The sequence below is a fragment of the Neomonachus schauinslandi genome, chromosome 6, assembly GCF_002201575.2.
Source record: "Neomonachus schauinslandi chromosome 6, ASM220157v2, whole genome shotgun sequence".
NCBI lineage: Eukaryota > Metazoa > Chordata > Mammalia > Carnivora > Phocidae > Neomonachus > Neomonachus schauinslandi.
Window position 1 is genome coordinate 85,143,615 of NC_058408.1, and position 13,696 is coordinate 85,157,310.

The following is a 13,696-nucleotide window of genomic DNA, read 5'->3' on the forward strand; positions in this document are numbered from 1 at the left end:
ATTCCGATACCATCACTAAGCTCGTTTAGAAAATGAGGTAGCGGGACTAGGTATCCTCTAACCATTCTTTCAGTTATAAAATTATTCTCAAATTAGGTAAAATGAATGTTTTCAAACAAAATTAAAATATATTCAGGAAAAAAATTTAAATCCATCATCACGCATATACCTGGAATTTCCACTAAAGCAAATGGACATCAAATTGCCATACTGGGCAGAGAAAAACTATTCACCAAACATATTTCATTATCCTTGGCACAGGAAGAGACCATATTTCCCATTCTCCCTTGAAGTTAGATGTGGCCACGTGACTGGCCAATAAACTGTGGACAGACGTGATCTATCTTTTGCAGGGCTGGCCCACAAAAACCTCAGGCATCACCCTGCACTCTTCTTTCCCACAACCCACCGGCTTTATTTTGATGCCCTAGCTCATCTTGGAAACCATGTATTGATAATACCAGAGCCCCATGACCCTGGATCCCTGAATGACTAAGCTGGCAGAGCACGTGCAAACTACCATCACAAACCCTGGACTTTAAAGTGAGAAAGAAACAACTCCTGTTTTGTTAAGCCACCAAAATGTCATGGTTTATTCATCTGTTTCAGTTCTTAGCTTTATCATAACATCTCTGGCATACTGAATCTCATACATATTCAGATAAATTCAATTTTCAGCCATATCTTTCCCTTCACTAAATTCTACTATCATTACAAAGGCTTATGACTCTTCGTATCCTAGTTCATTTTCTCAGTGAGCCTTCTGAATTTTGCTGATAGGCTGAACCTGTATCAAATTTCTCTGTACTGATATAATAAAGTTTAGAATTTCCTAAATATTAATACTGATCCTGTTTCTACTATCATGTATAAGTAATAGCCACTGGAAACACGTTTTCTTTTGGAATGAACAAAAAGTCAAATAAAAATTTGCAAAAGCAAATCATCAAATAAAGGATTTGGATGAACAAAAAAATAAAAGCCCTTTTAAAATAGTTTTGTTCTTCATTCTTTCAACATTTATCAAACACCTGTTATGTGTCTGGGATACATCAGTGAACAACAACAAAATCTGTAGAGACTTGTAGAATCCACGTTCTAAAACAGGAAAGAGAGACAATATAATATATAAAGAAACTACATAGTATGTCAGAAGGTTTTAAGTGCTATGGACAAAAAAAGCAACATAAGAACTATATAATGTGTGCTGGGTTTGTAAGGAAAACCGTAATATTGGGGGGAAGGGGACTTAAAGCAAGATTAAGCCTTTACTAAGAGTTAGGTAGGTTCTAAAGTCAATACATAAATTAAATCCATATGGTAAGAAACCAATGGTACCACTTACTAGCTTATCTTGGGCAAGTTGCTTAACTCCTGTGTAACTCAATTTTCCCACTTACTTAGCAGTAAGAATATCTATAACTTAGAGATACTGCAAAGGTCATAAACAACAACAGCTTAAAAAAAAATCTCTAACTGGCCCAAAACATCCACTTAACCCATCATTCACACTCCTAAATAGGAGAATTAAAATATTAGTTTGGGTCTGAACTTAGTTATGTACACCAAAATGTCTCAAAATTAAATGATAATTTTTATCATTATCAGAGTGATATAAACTAAACAAAAAAAATTTTTTTTTCTTTGAGATGGAGAATATATTCCCCCAACTGTTAATTTTTCAACAAGAGAAAAACACAAAACAAAAACATGACAGAACCCAATATTTTTTTAAGTGACTTATTTCAAGCAACTAATTATTCGTTCATTTGTTTAACCATCCCTTGGGACGATCTGTAATCTACTCTGATAAGAAATGTGTAGAAAACAGACCTAACTTTTTGTTGTTGTTCAATTATTAGGAGGATACTCGATGTTTAAGCTCACACAAGCATCCCTTAGGGAAATGCTCTGCGTGCCATTAGCACTATTCTTAATGAGGAAAAGCACAGAACTCCTTTAGTTCAATGCCAGAATTGTTTTATCTTCAAGTCAAAAGAACAACTATTTGGAGTAACACCAAAACAAGCATTTAACAATTACAAGCAGCAAGCTATTCATAAACATCATATTGTTAATGCTACTCTAATTATAAGTAACCTTATTTTATCAAACAAAATACCTGTCAGCAAAATTTTAAGTCCCAGTTACCTCTGTATTTAACTGCATTATTCCTTAACTTTAAGAAAAAAACAATTTTATTGCTTCAGCTTAAAGAATCTCATTTTTTTTTTTTTAAGATTTTTTATTTGATAGAGAGAGACACAGCGAGAGAGGGAACCCAAGCAGGGGGAGTGGGAGAGGGAGAAGCAGGCTTCCCGCCGAGCAGGGAGCCCGATGTGGGGCTCGATCCCAGGACCCTGGGATCACGGACCCGAGCCGAAGGCAGACGCTCAACGACTGAGCCACCCAGGCGCCCCAAAGAATCTCATTTTATTTTAAGGACTTAACTACAGAAAAGTGAGATAATACAAGGAATCCTTAAATTTTTAACCCATGAGTAGGCAATCTTCAAAAAAACTTACAAAAAATAGATAAAGGCCTAAAATGGAATTGGTGCTTCAAATAATCCTCAATGATACACTGAAGAGGGAAAATCTGAAGACTGCTTCCATTTTATTAATGCCCTATCTAAACTCTTTCCAAGACTCCATTGTCTCCTTCCTGACTTAAGAAACATTCTATTGATTCAATGAAATGTCCCTTTTATCTTTTTTCTTCATTTCTCTGTTTTGTTCTAAAAGCCAAGTGCAACTTTCTAGGTTTCTTTTCATGTCACTATCCATATGGTCCTCGTTCTTGTTTAAAGTCTTTCCTTACACTTTACTCATTGACAAGGAACATACAAAATAGATTACTGGGCGAAATAAATCAAATCTACGCTGTCCCACCAGAATTTTAAGTTATCAGGACTAGCAGAGCTTAACCTTGAACTAATATGGAATTGAGAAGTTTAATCTAAACACATCATCATGACAAAGCACCAACATTGTGAGGAAAATATACCAGTTCTTACAGAAGTACAAAAGTTTTAAGCATGGACTGAAGTCAAAAGTGAAGACTACTGTAGCCAGCTTTTATTATATGTATTACATTGCCATGAATTTTTACAAGATAAGCTTATTGCATGATATAACAGAAAAATGATCAAGCTTATGAAAGTTATTCAAACTCTTGCCTTTAGTTACCCAAGTTAATAGGATACTTAGAAGCTGTAGATGCAGTAAGACATTTAGACCATACTGCTTCTTCAGATCAAGGACTTTCTAGAAACTGAGAGATCCAACTTGCTCCCCACCACCAATTCCGCCACCCAGTAGCCCTTTGGATTATACATGCATACCTATTTATACATGGCAGGACCACTCTGACTGAAATATAAGTCTGCCATGGATCTGTCGCTAGTATGGTTCAAGCTACTACTCCAGCTCTCAGGGAGGAACAATAGCAATACGTCACTGGGGCTCCTCATGGCAGTATAATACTCACATATCAACAAATGATAAACACCGCTGCTCCTGTTTATTGCTTTTTTTTTTTTTTTTTTTTAAAGTAACCTCTACTCCCAACATGGGGCTCGAACTCAGGAGCCTGAGATCAAGAGTCACACGCTTTTCCGACCAAGTCTAGCCAGGCACCCCAATACCACAGCTCCTGATATATATCCCTGAAAAGATCTATAACATACCTGCAGCCTAAAAATGCCACTTTTGGATTCCAGTCAACCCTGAGAACTGACAAAGGGAAATGTGCTAGATGTTCAAGCTTACCTCCTTCCCAATCCACTTCCACTAGAAGAGGCAGATAAAAATTTCAGGAATCAAACAGAACAAGGCAAACATTGCCACAAACATTATCTGCCCCATGGGGTGCCTGGGTAGCTCAGTGGGTAAAGCATCTGCCTTTGCTCAAGAGCATAGGCCTCCCTGCTCAGCGGAGAACCTGCCTCTCCCTCTCCCTCTGCCTGCCACTCCCCTTGCTTGTGCACATGCTCTCACTCTCTCTGTCAAATAAATAAATAAAATCTAAACAAAACAAACAAAAAACATTATCTGCCCTGCCTAACAACTAGAAATGTCAGGGTACCCAAGAGAAACCTCCCCAAAAGGATTCTGACAAAGAATATCATCAATACAAATGGCATAGCTGTTTTCCCTAAACATGGCATTTATTTTCACCACAAGACTGCCATGAAGAGACTTTTTTTTAAGTTTTATTTATTTAATTAATCTCTATACCCAATGTGGGGCTCAAACTCACAACCCCAAGTTCAAGAGTCACAGGCTCTTCTAAGCCAGCCAGGCACCCCTATACCATAAAGAGATTATTGATATGATCTCCTGATAAAAAGAACTGCTCTGGAAAAAGGAACTAAGAATTTGTCAATAGTGACTTTGTAAAAAAAAAAAAAAATGAGTTATAATTTATATAAATTATATAAATCTTAAATATGTAACTCAGTGAATTTTTACATATGTGTACACTATGTAACACCACCCAGCTAAAAGTACAAAACATTTCTATCACTCCAGAAGGTTCCTTCATGCCTCTAATCAATAACCCCTGCCCCCAACCTCCACTCCCAGGTAACCACTATCCTGCCTTTTAACTCCTTATATTAATTTTGCCTCTTTTTGAATGTCACTTAAATGGAATTATACAGCAGATACTCCTTTGTGTCTGCTTATTTCGCCCAACAGAATGTATGTGAGATTCATATTTGCTGGCATGTATGCTTATCATTTATTATTGCTATGTAGTTATTACACTGTACAGATATACCACAATTTATTTATCCAACCTCCTGTTGATGGACATCTTGGGTCATTTTTCAGTTTTAGGATATTATCACTACAGCTGTTATCAGCTTTCTTGCATGTCTTTTGGTGACATAAGCCTCACTATTGGGTACATCCCCAGAAGGGATCATGCAGTAGACACATATTTTTAGCTAAATACTGCCAAAGCTTTTTAAAGTGGTATTGTCACCCTTTATAATTTAATCTTGCAGGTGAGTAAATGGTATCTCATTTGGCTTTACTTTGCATGACTCTAGTGAATATGCTCAGCACCTTTTCATATGCTTATTAGCTATATGAAAATTCATTATGAGGCCCTGTTGAAGTTTTTTGTCCATTTTTTCTAAAGTAATCTCAACACCCAACATGGGGCTCGAACTCATGACCCAGAGATCAAGAATAACAATCTCTAGGGCGCCTGGGTGGCTCAGTTGGTTAAGCGACTGCCTTCGGCTCAGGTCATGATCCTGGAGTCCCTGGTGATCGAGTCCCGCATCAGGCTCCCTGCTCGGCAGGGAGTCTGCTTCTCCCTCTGACCCTCCCCCCTCTCATGTGCTCTCTCTCATTCTCTCTCTCACAAATAAATAAATAAAATCTTTAAAAAAAAAAAAAAAAGAATAACAAGCTCTGCCCACTGAGCCAGCCAGGCACCACTGTCCAATTTTTAAAATTGCATGTCTTCTTGTTGATTTGTAGGAATTCTTCATATATTCTCTATGTGAGTCCTTTATCCAAGATATGTATGTGTCTTCTCTTCAGACTTCACCTTGCCTTTTCACTTTAATGATGTCTTCTGATAAATGATGTCTTACTTTTAATGAAATCCAATTGATCCATTTATCCTTTATCAGTTAATGTTAGTGTCATTTCAAAAAAAATCTTTTATACTACAAGATCACGAAGATATTCTCATGTTTTATTCAAGAGGCTTGTTTTAGGGGCGCCTGGGTGGCTCAGTCGTTAAGCGTCTGCCTTCGGCTCACGTCATGATCTCAGGGTCCTGGGATAGAGCCCCGCATCAGGCTCCCTGCTCCGCGGGAAGCCTGCTTCTCCCTCTCCCACTCCCCCTGCTTGTGTTCCCTCTCTCGCTGTGTCTCTCTGTCAAATAAATAAATAAAATCTTAAAAAAAAAAAATAACGTGTTAACAGACTGTTCATATTATCAGTACCACCTCCAGTCAATAGGAGGCTATTGGTAGTTAAGTTTTGGGGGAGTCAAAAGTTTTATGTAGATTTATGGCTGTGTGAGGAGTCAGCACCCCTAGTCCTGATCCATTGTTCAAGGGTCAACTGTATATATAATTACTGAGCAACAACAAAAGACATTTAAACATACTACAGGTTGACATTTCTGAAAAACAAGTTGAAATTATAAATGTTCACACTGAGCATTTACCACATAAATTCATATTGTACCACATAAATTCATAGCAAAACCGGACACACTGAGCAGGTACCACATAAATTCGTTTCTCATGATGAAATGCTCTGAGTTCAGTGGAATCAGCTATATGATAGAAACAGAGAACTTTCACATTCTTCTATAAATATTAATCAACCTTTGACTTTAGCTTTTTGAATTATATAGTATCTCTCCTGTCAGTGAATTCACATCAAGAAAAGGATGAAAAGAACCACATACTTTAAATATTTATGTGACCGATCTGTGTATATATATAAAGTGATTTGTGTTTATATAAAACCCAGTACTATCCTAAAATTCCAGTATGGAGTCACACTATGAGATGCTGGGTCCACCTGGCTAGGCAGTATATTCTCTTTTATAAGCCTACTTAAATTGAAACTCAGAACCACCAGTGAGATATACCCACAGTGGGAAATGAGATGTGCCCTGTCTGAATACACCCTACACAATCAAGAATACAGTTCATTCTGTTAGGTCTGTTTTTTCAATGACTTTATTAAAATCTATCAATGACTATTCTACATAATTGGAATAATAAAGCCAATTAAATGTTTTTGTGTTATCTTTATATTATTATTCCAAAGTCCCAATTTTTAAAGCCAATAACATTTCACCAAGTGTCAATTAAAATTCATGCAACTCACACATTAATCATGTAACACACTGTTGTTTTTTTTTTTAATATTACCACTGAAGTGAACCTACACTTACCTGTAGTAATGGCTCTATGAAATTGATGCATGTCTTCTCCTGAGAGCTCTTGGGCTACTTGCAATATCTTTTGTCTAACACCATCCAATTTAATTTCTGAATCAGTCAATATCTCTTCCGCATCAGGAGCACTATAATCAAGATATTGGGAACTTTTAGAATATCAGCCAGATGCTTTGTTAGTGAAAAACTGAAATAATCTAAATACCAATGAACACAGGGCTAAATAAATATTGTATCTGGATGCTTCTAACTCAAAACCACAATTATATTTTATTAGAAATACGTAAAATCAGGGATGCCTGGCTGGCTCAGTTGGTAGAGCATGCGACTCTTAATCTCAGGGTCAGGAGTTCAAGCCTCACATTGGGCAAAGAGCTTTAAAAAATAATAATAATAATAATAATACATATATATGTATATATATATATAAAATATGTGTATAAAATATGAAATCTGCCCACTTACAGTAGCTGTCTTTGGGTATTGTGACTGACTTCTTTCATTCAGTATCTTTACTTTTATACAATTTATTATTTTCCTAAAGATTATAACTTTCTAAGTTTATTGTAACAATGTACTGTTTTTGATGGGAGAAATACTTAAAAGATGACTTTACACAATAACATGGCTTTTTCTAAAATATTAAGATCCCCTGTCACAGTTCTATTATCTTAAACTGCTGAATACTGATGCCAATTCTTTTAAGATTGCAATTTGCATTGAAAAAGTGTTCATAATTAGTCGAAACAGTGTTGCTTCTTTCCGTAATACAAGCTCAAGTTCAAGAATAACTTAAAATCTTTCTGTAATATAAGCTGAGAACTCATTAAAAAAACAAGCAAAAACTAAGTTTAGAGTCAGGTAAGATAAAACAAAGTTAACAGTGCCACATTCCAGTAAATCTATGTATGGCAAATTCACTTCCACTTAATAGAATAAAATAAATAAAATAGTATAAAAATTAAACTATTAGCACATTATCTTAAAAGTTGTAAATGAAAAAAAAGTTGTAAATGAGTGACTAGAATACTTCAGTAATATTTTTTTTAAAGATTTTATTTATTCATTTGACAGAGAGAGTGCGAGAGAGAGCACAAGCAGGGGGAGGGGGAGAGGGAGAAGCAGGCTCCCCGCTCAGCAGGGAGCCCGATGCGGGGCTCAATCCCAGAACCCGGAGATCATGACCTGAGCCAAAGGCAGAGGCTTCACTGACTGAGCCACCCCCATGCCTCCAGTAATATTTTTAATAATAAAAAGATGATAAATTATATCTGGACTTCCTTAAACACTTTATAAGACATACACTGTAAATCCTTCTAAAGGCATTTGTAATTTTTAACAAGAGTCTTTCTTTGGGAGTTAGTTACCGGGTGGGCACCTTCTAACCTCAGGTACAACAGAGAAGCAAAGAAAGCCAATTAAATGAAATAGGAAGTAAACACAAAGCAAAGATGGAAGACAGAGATACCTAGCTGCATTCATAAGATATTCCTGAATCTCTGTAATTCATTTCCCTCTTCTGCTTGGGGTAGTTTAAGCTGGTTTCTTTCCTTTTTTTTTTTTTTTTTATTTTTATTTATTTGAGAGAGAACATATACGCACATGAGCGGGGGGGGGAGGGGGTGGACAGTCTCAAGCAGACTCCACCCTGAGTGCAGAGCCCAACACGGGGCTCGATCTCCTGACCATGAGAGCACGACCTGAGCCAAAACCAAGAGTTGGACACTTAACCAACTGAGCCACCAGGTGCCTCATAAGCTGGTTTCTTTTTTTTTTTTTTTTTAAAGATTTTTTATTTATTTATCTGAGAGAGAGAATGGGAGACAGAGAGCATGAGAGGGGAAGGATCAGAGGGAGAAGCAGACTCCCCGCCGAGCAGGGAGCCCGATGCGGGACTCGATCCCGGGGCTCCAGGATCTTGACCTGAGCCGAAGGCAGTTGCTTAACCAACTGAGCCACCCAGGCGCCCTAAGCTGGTTTCTTTTATTTGCAACCAAGGAATCCAGGATATATACAGAGCCTACCTAGAAAAATAAAATAAAATAATCTTACAGAAAGAAATTTCAAAGAAAAGATGCCTCAGAGCTGAAGGAAAAGGAAGTTCTAAAGAAGAATTAAGCAGTCAATAGTAGCATATGCTACAAAAATGTAAAATAAGAAGAGTATGCGCTAGATTTAGCAATATGAGAGTAACTGGGCAATTTCAATAGTTGTGAGGCAGAAAAGCAGATTGCAATGAGTTAAACAATGAATAGGAAGATAAATAAAGCAGATTGCAACACTGATCTAATATAAAATTTTGCATGTATCAACTAGTGAAGCTTTAACAGTCTCTAATAAACCATTAGAAATTTAATATTTTCACAAACAACAACTGTAACACTGAGTGATCTTAACACAAAATCCCTAGCTGCTCTGAAAATAAGAACTTTCCCTTCCTATACTGATTAAAATATTTATTCTTAAAACCTACTTGCTACTGGGATGCCTAAGTGGCTCAGTCCACTGGGTGTCTGACTCTTGGTTTTTGGCTCAGGTCATGATCTCAGGGTTGTGGGACTGAGCCCCACATTAGCTCCACAGTGTGCATGGAGCCTGCTTAAGATTCTCTCTCTCCCTCTCCCTTTTCCCCTCCCCCTCAGCTCATGCTGGCTGACTCTCTTAAAAAAAAAAAAATCTACTTGCTGCTAACTTCTTCTGATCCCAGGGTTCATAGAATAAATCATGGAATATTCTAACAGCAAGTTACTGTCCACTGAGGTATAAAGCATTACAAAATACATAGTACATATCAAACTGTATGCAACTGTAACAAATTTTTAAGATATTTACTCACCTTGTAATCCTGTGGAGGAGAAAAATTGTCCTTTTACTTTCAACAGTTATATCCCGACTAAGTTTCACAAGTCTCTCATATTTGTCATGTCTTGCATCAAGTTCCTGCTGAAATGCTAACAACACATTATTACAACCATAAGCATGCACATTCTATGCTTCAAGCCTATCAAACAGCACTGTTACGCACAATAAAGCAACTCTTACTTTATAAAAATGAAGAGCATATCATCTATTTTTAAAGTATCTGGAAATCAAAGACTGCTAGTAACCAAAATATTCCTTATTTAAACACAGGTATGCTTTAACTGGGTTTTACCACTCAGTCTCACAGTAAGATGTATATATTGTTAAAAACACAAACAAAAACACCTCATCTAGTAAATATGAGATTGTTATCATAGAATTATCAGACTTACAAAAATTACTTCCAACTACCTAAGTTACCTAACTTTTTTTTAATCACCCTACCACATGCAATATTATCTCTCCCCACAAAAACCTGGATTTTTTTTAATTAAAAGTTTGTAACTTTTAAGGACATTAACTTTCTGAATTTCCAAGCCCCAGTCACTGAAATACCCATAAACCACTGAACTCTTATTTAGTCACCACTTTCCTTCAGGAGCATTGTCATGCCAAAGACCTAGCAAATTGCCTGTCCTACAGGGAGTACAGAGGTGTATTTTGCATGAATTAAAAAAACCCAGAACTTGAGTAAACTATTAACCAAATTAACAGGTTGACAAGGACCAAATACATCTGCTCTTTTATTACTGAGATAATAATTAAGCTGGGATTTTGTCTGATACTTAAAGGCAATCAAAAGCTTTCATTATTTATCATAAATATTAATGACCATTGTGAATTAGATACTATGATTACAAAGTTAAGACAATTCCTATCCTCAAGGAGCATAGTCCAGTTAAAGACAAATATGTAAACAAATAAATAAAATACATAATAAATACATGTAAAGGTTCACGAAAGCAGGAACCACATTTTTCTTGTTTACTACTAACACATTCTAGAGTAGACGCTCAATAAATATTTCATAACTAAATGGATGGATAATGAATAAATGCAATGTCTGTCAATAAATCTGCTTGAAAGAAAAATCAAAACAGCTTCCAAGGCAGAAGATACTTGAGTTAGGTCATGAAGAAAACCATAGTTCACCAGACGGACAATGGGGGCAGCAATTTAGAAGCAATCTCGAGCTTAAAGAACTATGTGTGAAAAGGCAAACAGAAACATACAAAAGCAACATATGCTTGGAAACAAGCAGCTCTGTATAGGGTGTGTCAAGAGTATAAGGATAGGGAATACCTGGCCCACTTCATTTTCTCCACTGTGTATACAATTTTAACAATACACTCTCAATTACAAGTTGTCTTATACCTCTTAAAATCACTGTAGGTGCAGCGGTTTTAAAATATGCCCAGAAATTATTTGAGACTCCCTTCAAAAGGTGGAACCTAATTCCCTTCCCTTTAAACATGAAGCAGTTTTTAAATTGCCTCATTTCTAACAAACAGAATGTAGCAAAAGTGACCATGTATTATGATCAGGACATAAGGAGATTGTGGTTTCCTCCTTGCTAACTGGGGAAGCTAGATGCCATGACGTTAGGACACTCAAGTAGCACGATGGGGGGCTCCATGTGAGGACTGAGAGCTGGTTGTTGGCAGACGGCCTAACTTGTCAATTGCTGTGGATCCTCCGGCCCCAACCCAGCCTTCAGATAAGTGGGAATTAGAATCAACAGCTCAGGCATTCTCAGGTTCCTGAACCACAGAAACCATAAGCTATAGGAGGGTGGATCCAGAAGGACAGGAAGGAGAATTTTGTTTTGTTTTGTTTTGAAATGAGGAGCAACTTGACCAAGTTAAAAAGAGGACTGTAACATATATACACACACATACACATTATATATGTATAGTGTGTATTTAACATGTATATGATTTACTAATAGATGAGTTCCCACTCTGTGCAAAGTGTTAACAGTCAAAACAAAAATTGTAATCCCTGTCTTCAAAAGTCTAGTTGAGGAAATAAAACCAATACATGCTTAAGAGTCAACTAATCAAATATATGTGTGTGTATATATACCTGACATATACAGCTGATACATATTTGTATACCGGGTACACAGTAATTTTTAGTTATATGGCATTTCTGATGTTAGTTAACTAATGTTTACCTGTAGAACTGTAATAAAAAAAAGTCAACACGTGAGTGATCTCGACTTTAATGGCAGACCCAGCACCCCAGCAAACCTCCAGGAAAAGTAAAAAAGAGTCACATAGGCATATCTCACATTCTGACGGACTGCTCTTTTGTGTGCACAACATGCCTAAATTATCCTTGCTACAACCTCTTTCGTCCTCTTCCCTTCGCCAACTTCCGTTACAGAGAACTTACATTTGAAGGCCAACATCACAGGTGAAGATGAATTAACATCCTTCCCTTCTCTTCTCTGGTTATGTGGGAAATTGTCATGCTTCCTTTTCCTGAACCCTCCTGATCCTTACGTAGAGAAGGAGAAAAAAGTTGGATAGGACTCTTCCACCATCAAGAGCTGACAAAACGTAAGGTCTGCTAACCCCTTCCTTTCTCTCAAACCAGCGCCCACGGGGCCCTCGCCTTAGAGGCTCTCTCAGCGGACTAACAGAACAACAGCCCTGCCTTTTTTTCCCCCAAACCTTAAGCTCACCTCACCCGGGCCTCCACCAATGGCTTCCCTGATCTGGCACAAGGTGGAGCAATTACCGAACTAAGATTAAAAAATACAGCTCGAGGATTTAAAAAAAAAAAAAAAAAAAAAAGGCGAGGTGTAAAGAAAACCAATGTGGCCAGGAAATCACCGGGGCCGCCGCCCCGGAGCCTGTATGGGGAGAGGGCATCCCTCGGGGAGAGGGTATCCCTCAAGGGTGAAGAGAAGTGGAAAATCCGACAAAAAGGATGGAGATCCGCCCCCTCTGAATAAATAACGCCCAGGGCCGCTGAGGACGCCACCTTCTTTGCTGCTCATGTCGTCACGGCCTACTGCGAGACGAACGGAGACTGAGGGCCTTGCAGGCAGCGGAATGCGCAAGGTGCTGGCCGGAGAGCCTTCCGAGGACCCCTTTGCAGCCCGCCGACGTCGACGCACTGCCCGGAAGCGCGCGCCCGCAGCCACTCACGCCTCTTCCTCCGCCCTCGCACACTTCCGGCCTGCACCCCGGCCCCACCGCCACTGGCTCCGCCCCGCGCGCGGCCCGGGGACCTCGCGCCCGCGCGCCGTCATCGTGCCTGCCCTCTGCTGCGCCGGAAGACAGAGCGACTCTACACGCTTCATTGCACGCTCTGTTGATAAAACAGATGATGGAGGCGAGGCCTGTGTGAAGGTAGAAGGGCGGCGGAAGATGTACGTGATTTTTTTTTTTCCCCCTCAAGGCACCTTTGGAACACCCCCACGTTCCCTCCGCGTGGACCCAGCCTTCCGCGCGGGGAGTAATGGGGGTTGTAGTTCGCCTGCGGGAGTCGGCCCTCCGGCTCTCCCGACCAGGCTGTGAGGAAGAAGCGAACCCTCCATCGCCTATGGGAAGGTCTTCTCAGGATCGAGGCCGAACCCTACGGAGGGTTTCCAGCCCTACGGGTGACGCTAGCAGGTAAAGAGATGGGGAAATGCAAATCAGTGAGCGGATGGCGTTAGCGGCGTCCTGACGAAGGTAAAGCCCGCCCTCTATGCTCCTCCCCCTGCCCCGCCCCTCACTTCTGCGCCTCCCGCTCCGCGGGGTCTCGCTTTACTCCGTTTCACGGATGTGTGACCTTGCGGGTAATTAACCTCTGTCCTGTTTATCTATACAATAGGGATAGAATAGTACCTGTGTCGTAGGCTTATTTGAGAACCAAATGGAGTTAATACGAAGGCCCCCTG

General features: G+C 39.0%; 1 protein-coding gene across 2 annotated transcripts in view; it reads right to left on the reverse strand.

The window, feature by feature from the left end:
* Positions 1–12,997, reverse strand: part of TSNAX (translin associated factor X) — a 33,254-nt gene extending 20,257 nt beyond the window's left edge. Inside the window, exons 1-4 of one of the 2 annotated variants that reach the window (XM_021696087.1) lie at positions 12,793–12,997; positions 12,199–12,303; positions 9,776–9,890; positions 6,937–7,067 (exon numbers count right to left, since the gene is read on the reverse strand). In XM_021696087.1, the coding sequence (XP_021551762.1) occupies positions 6,937–7,067; positions 9,776–9,890; positions 12,199–12,303; positions 12,793–12,808 (367 nt within the window). In that variant the 5' untranslated portion in view covers positions 12,809–12,997. The remainder of the gene's footprint in view (positions 1–6,936; positions 7,068–9,775; positions 9,891–12,198; positions 12,304–12,792) is intronic. The other variant, XM_021696088.1, reaches the window with a different exon arrangement.
* Between the last annotated feature and the right edge of the window lie 699 nt (positions 12,998–13,696).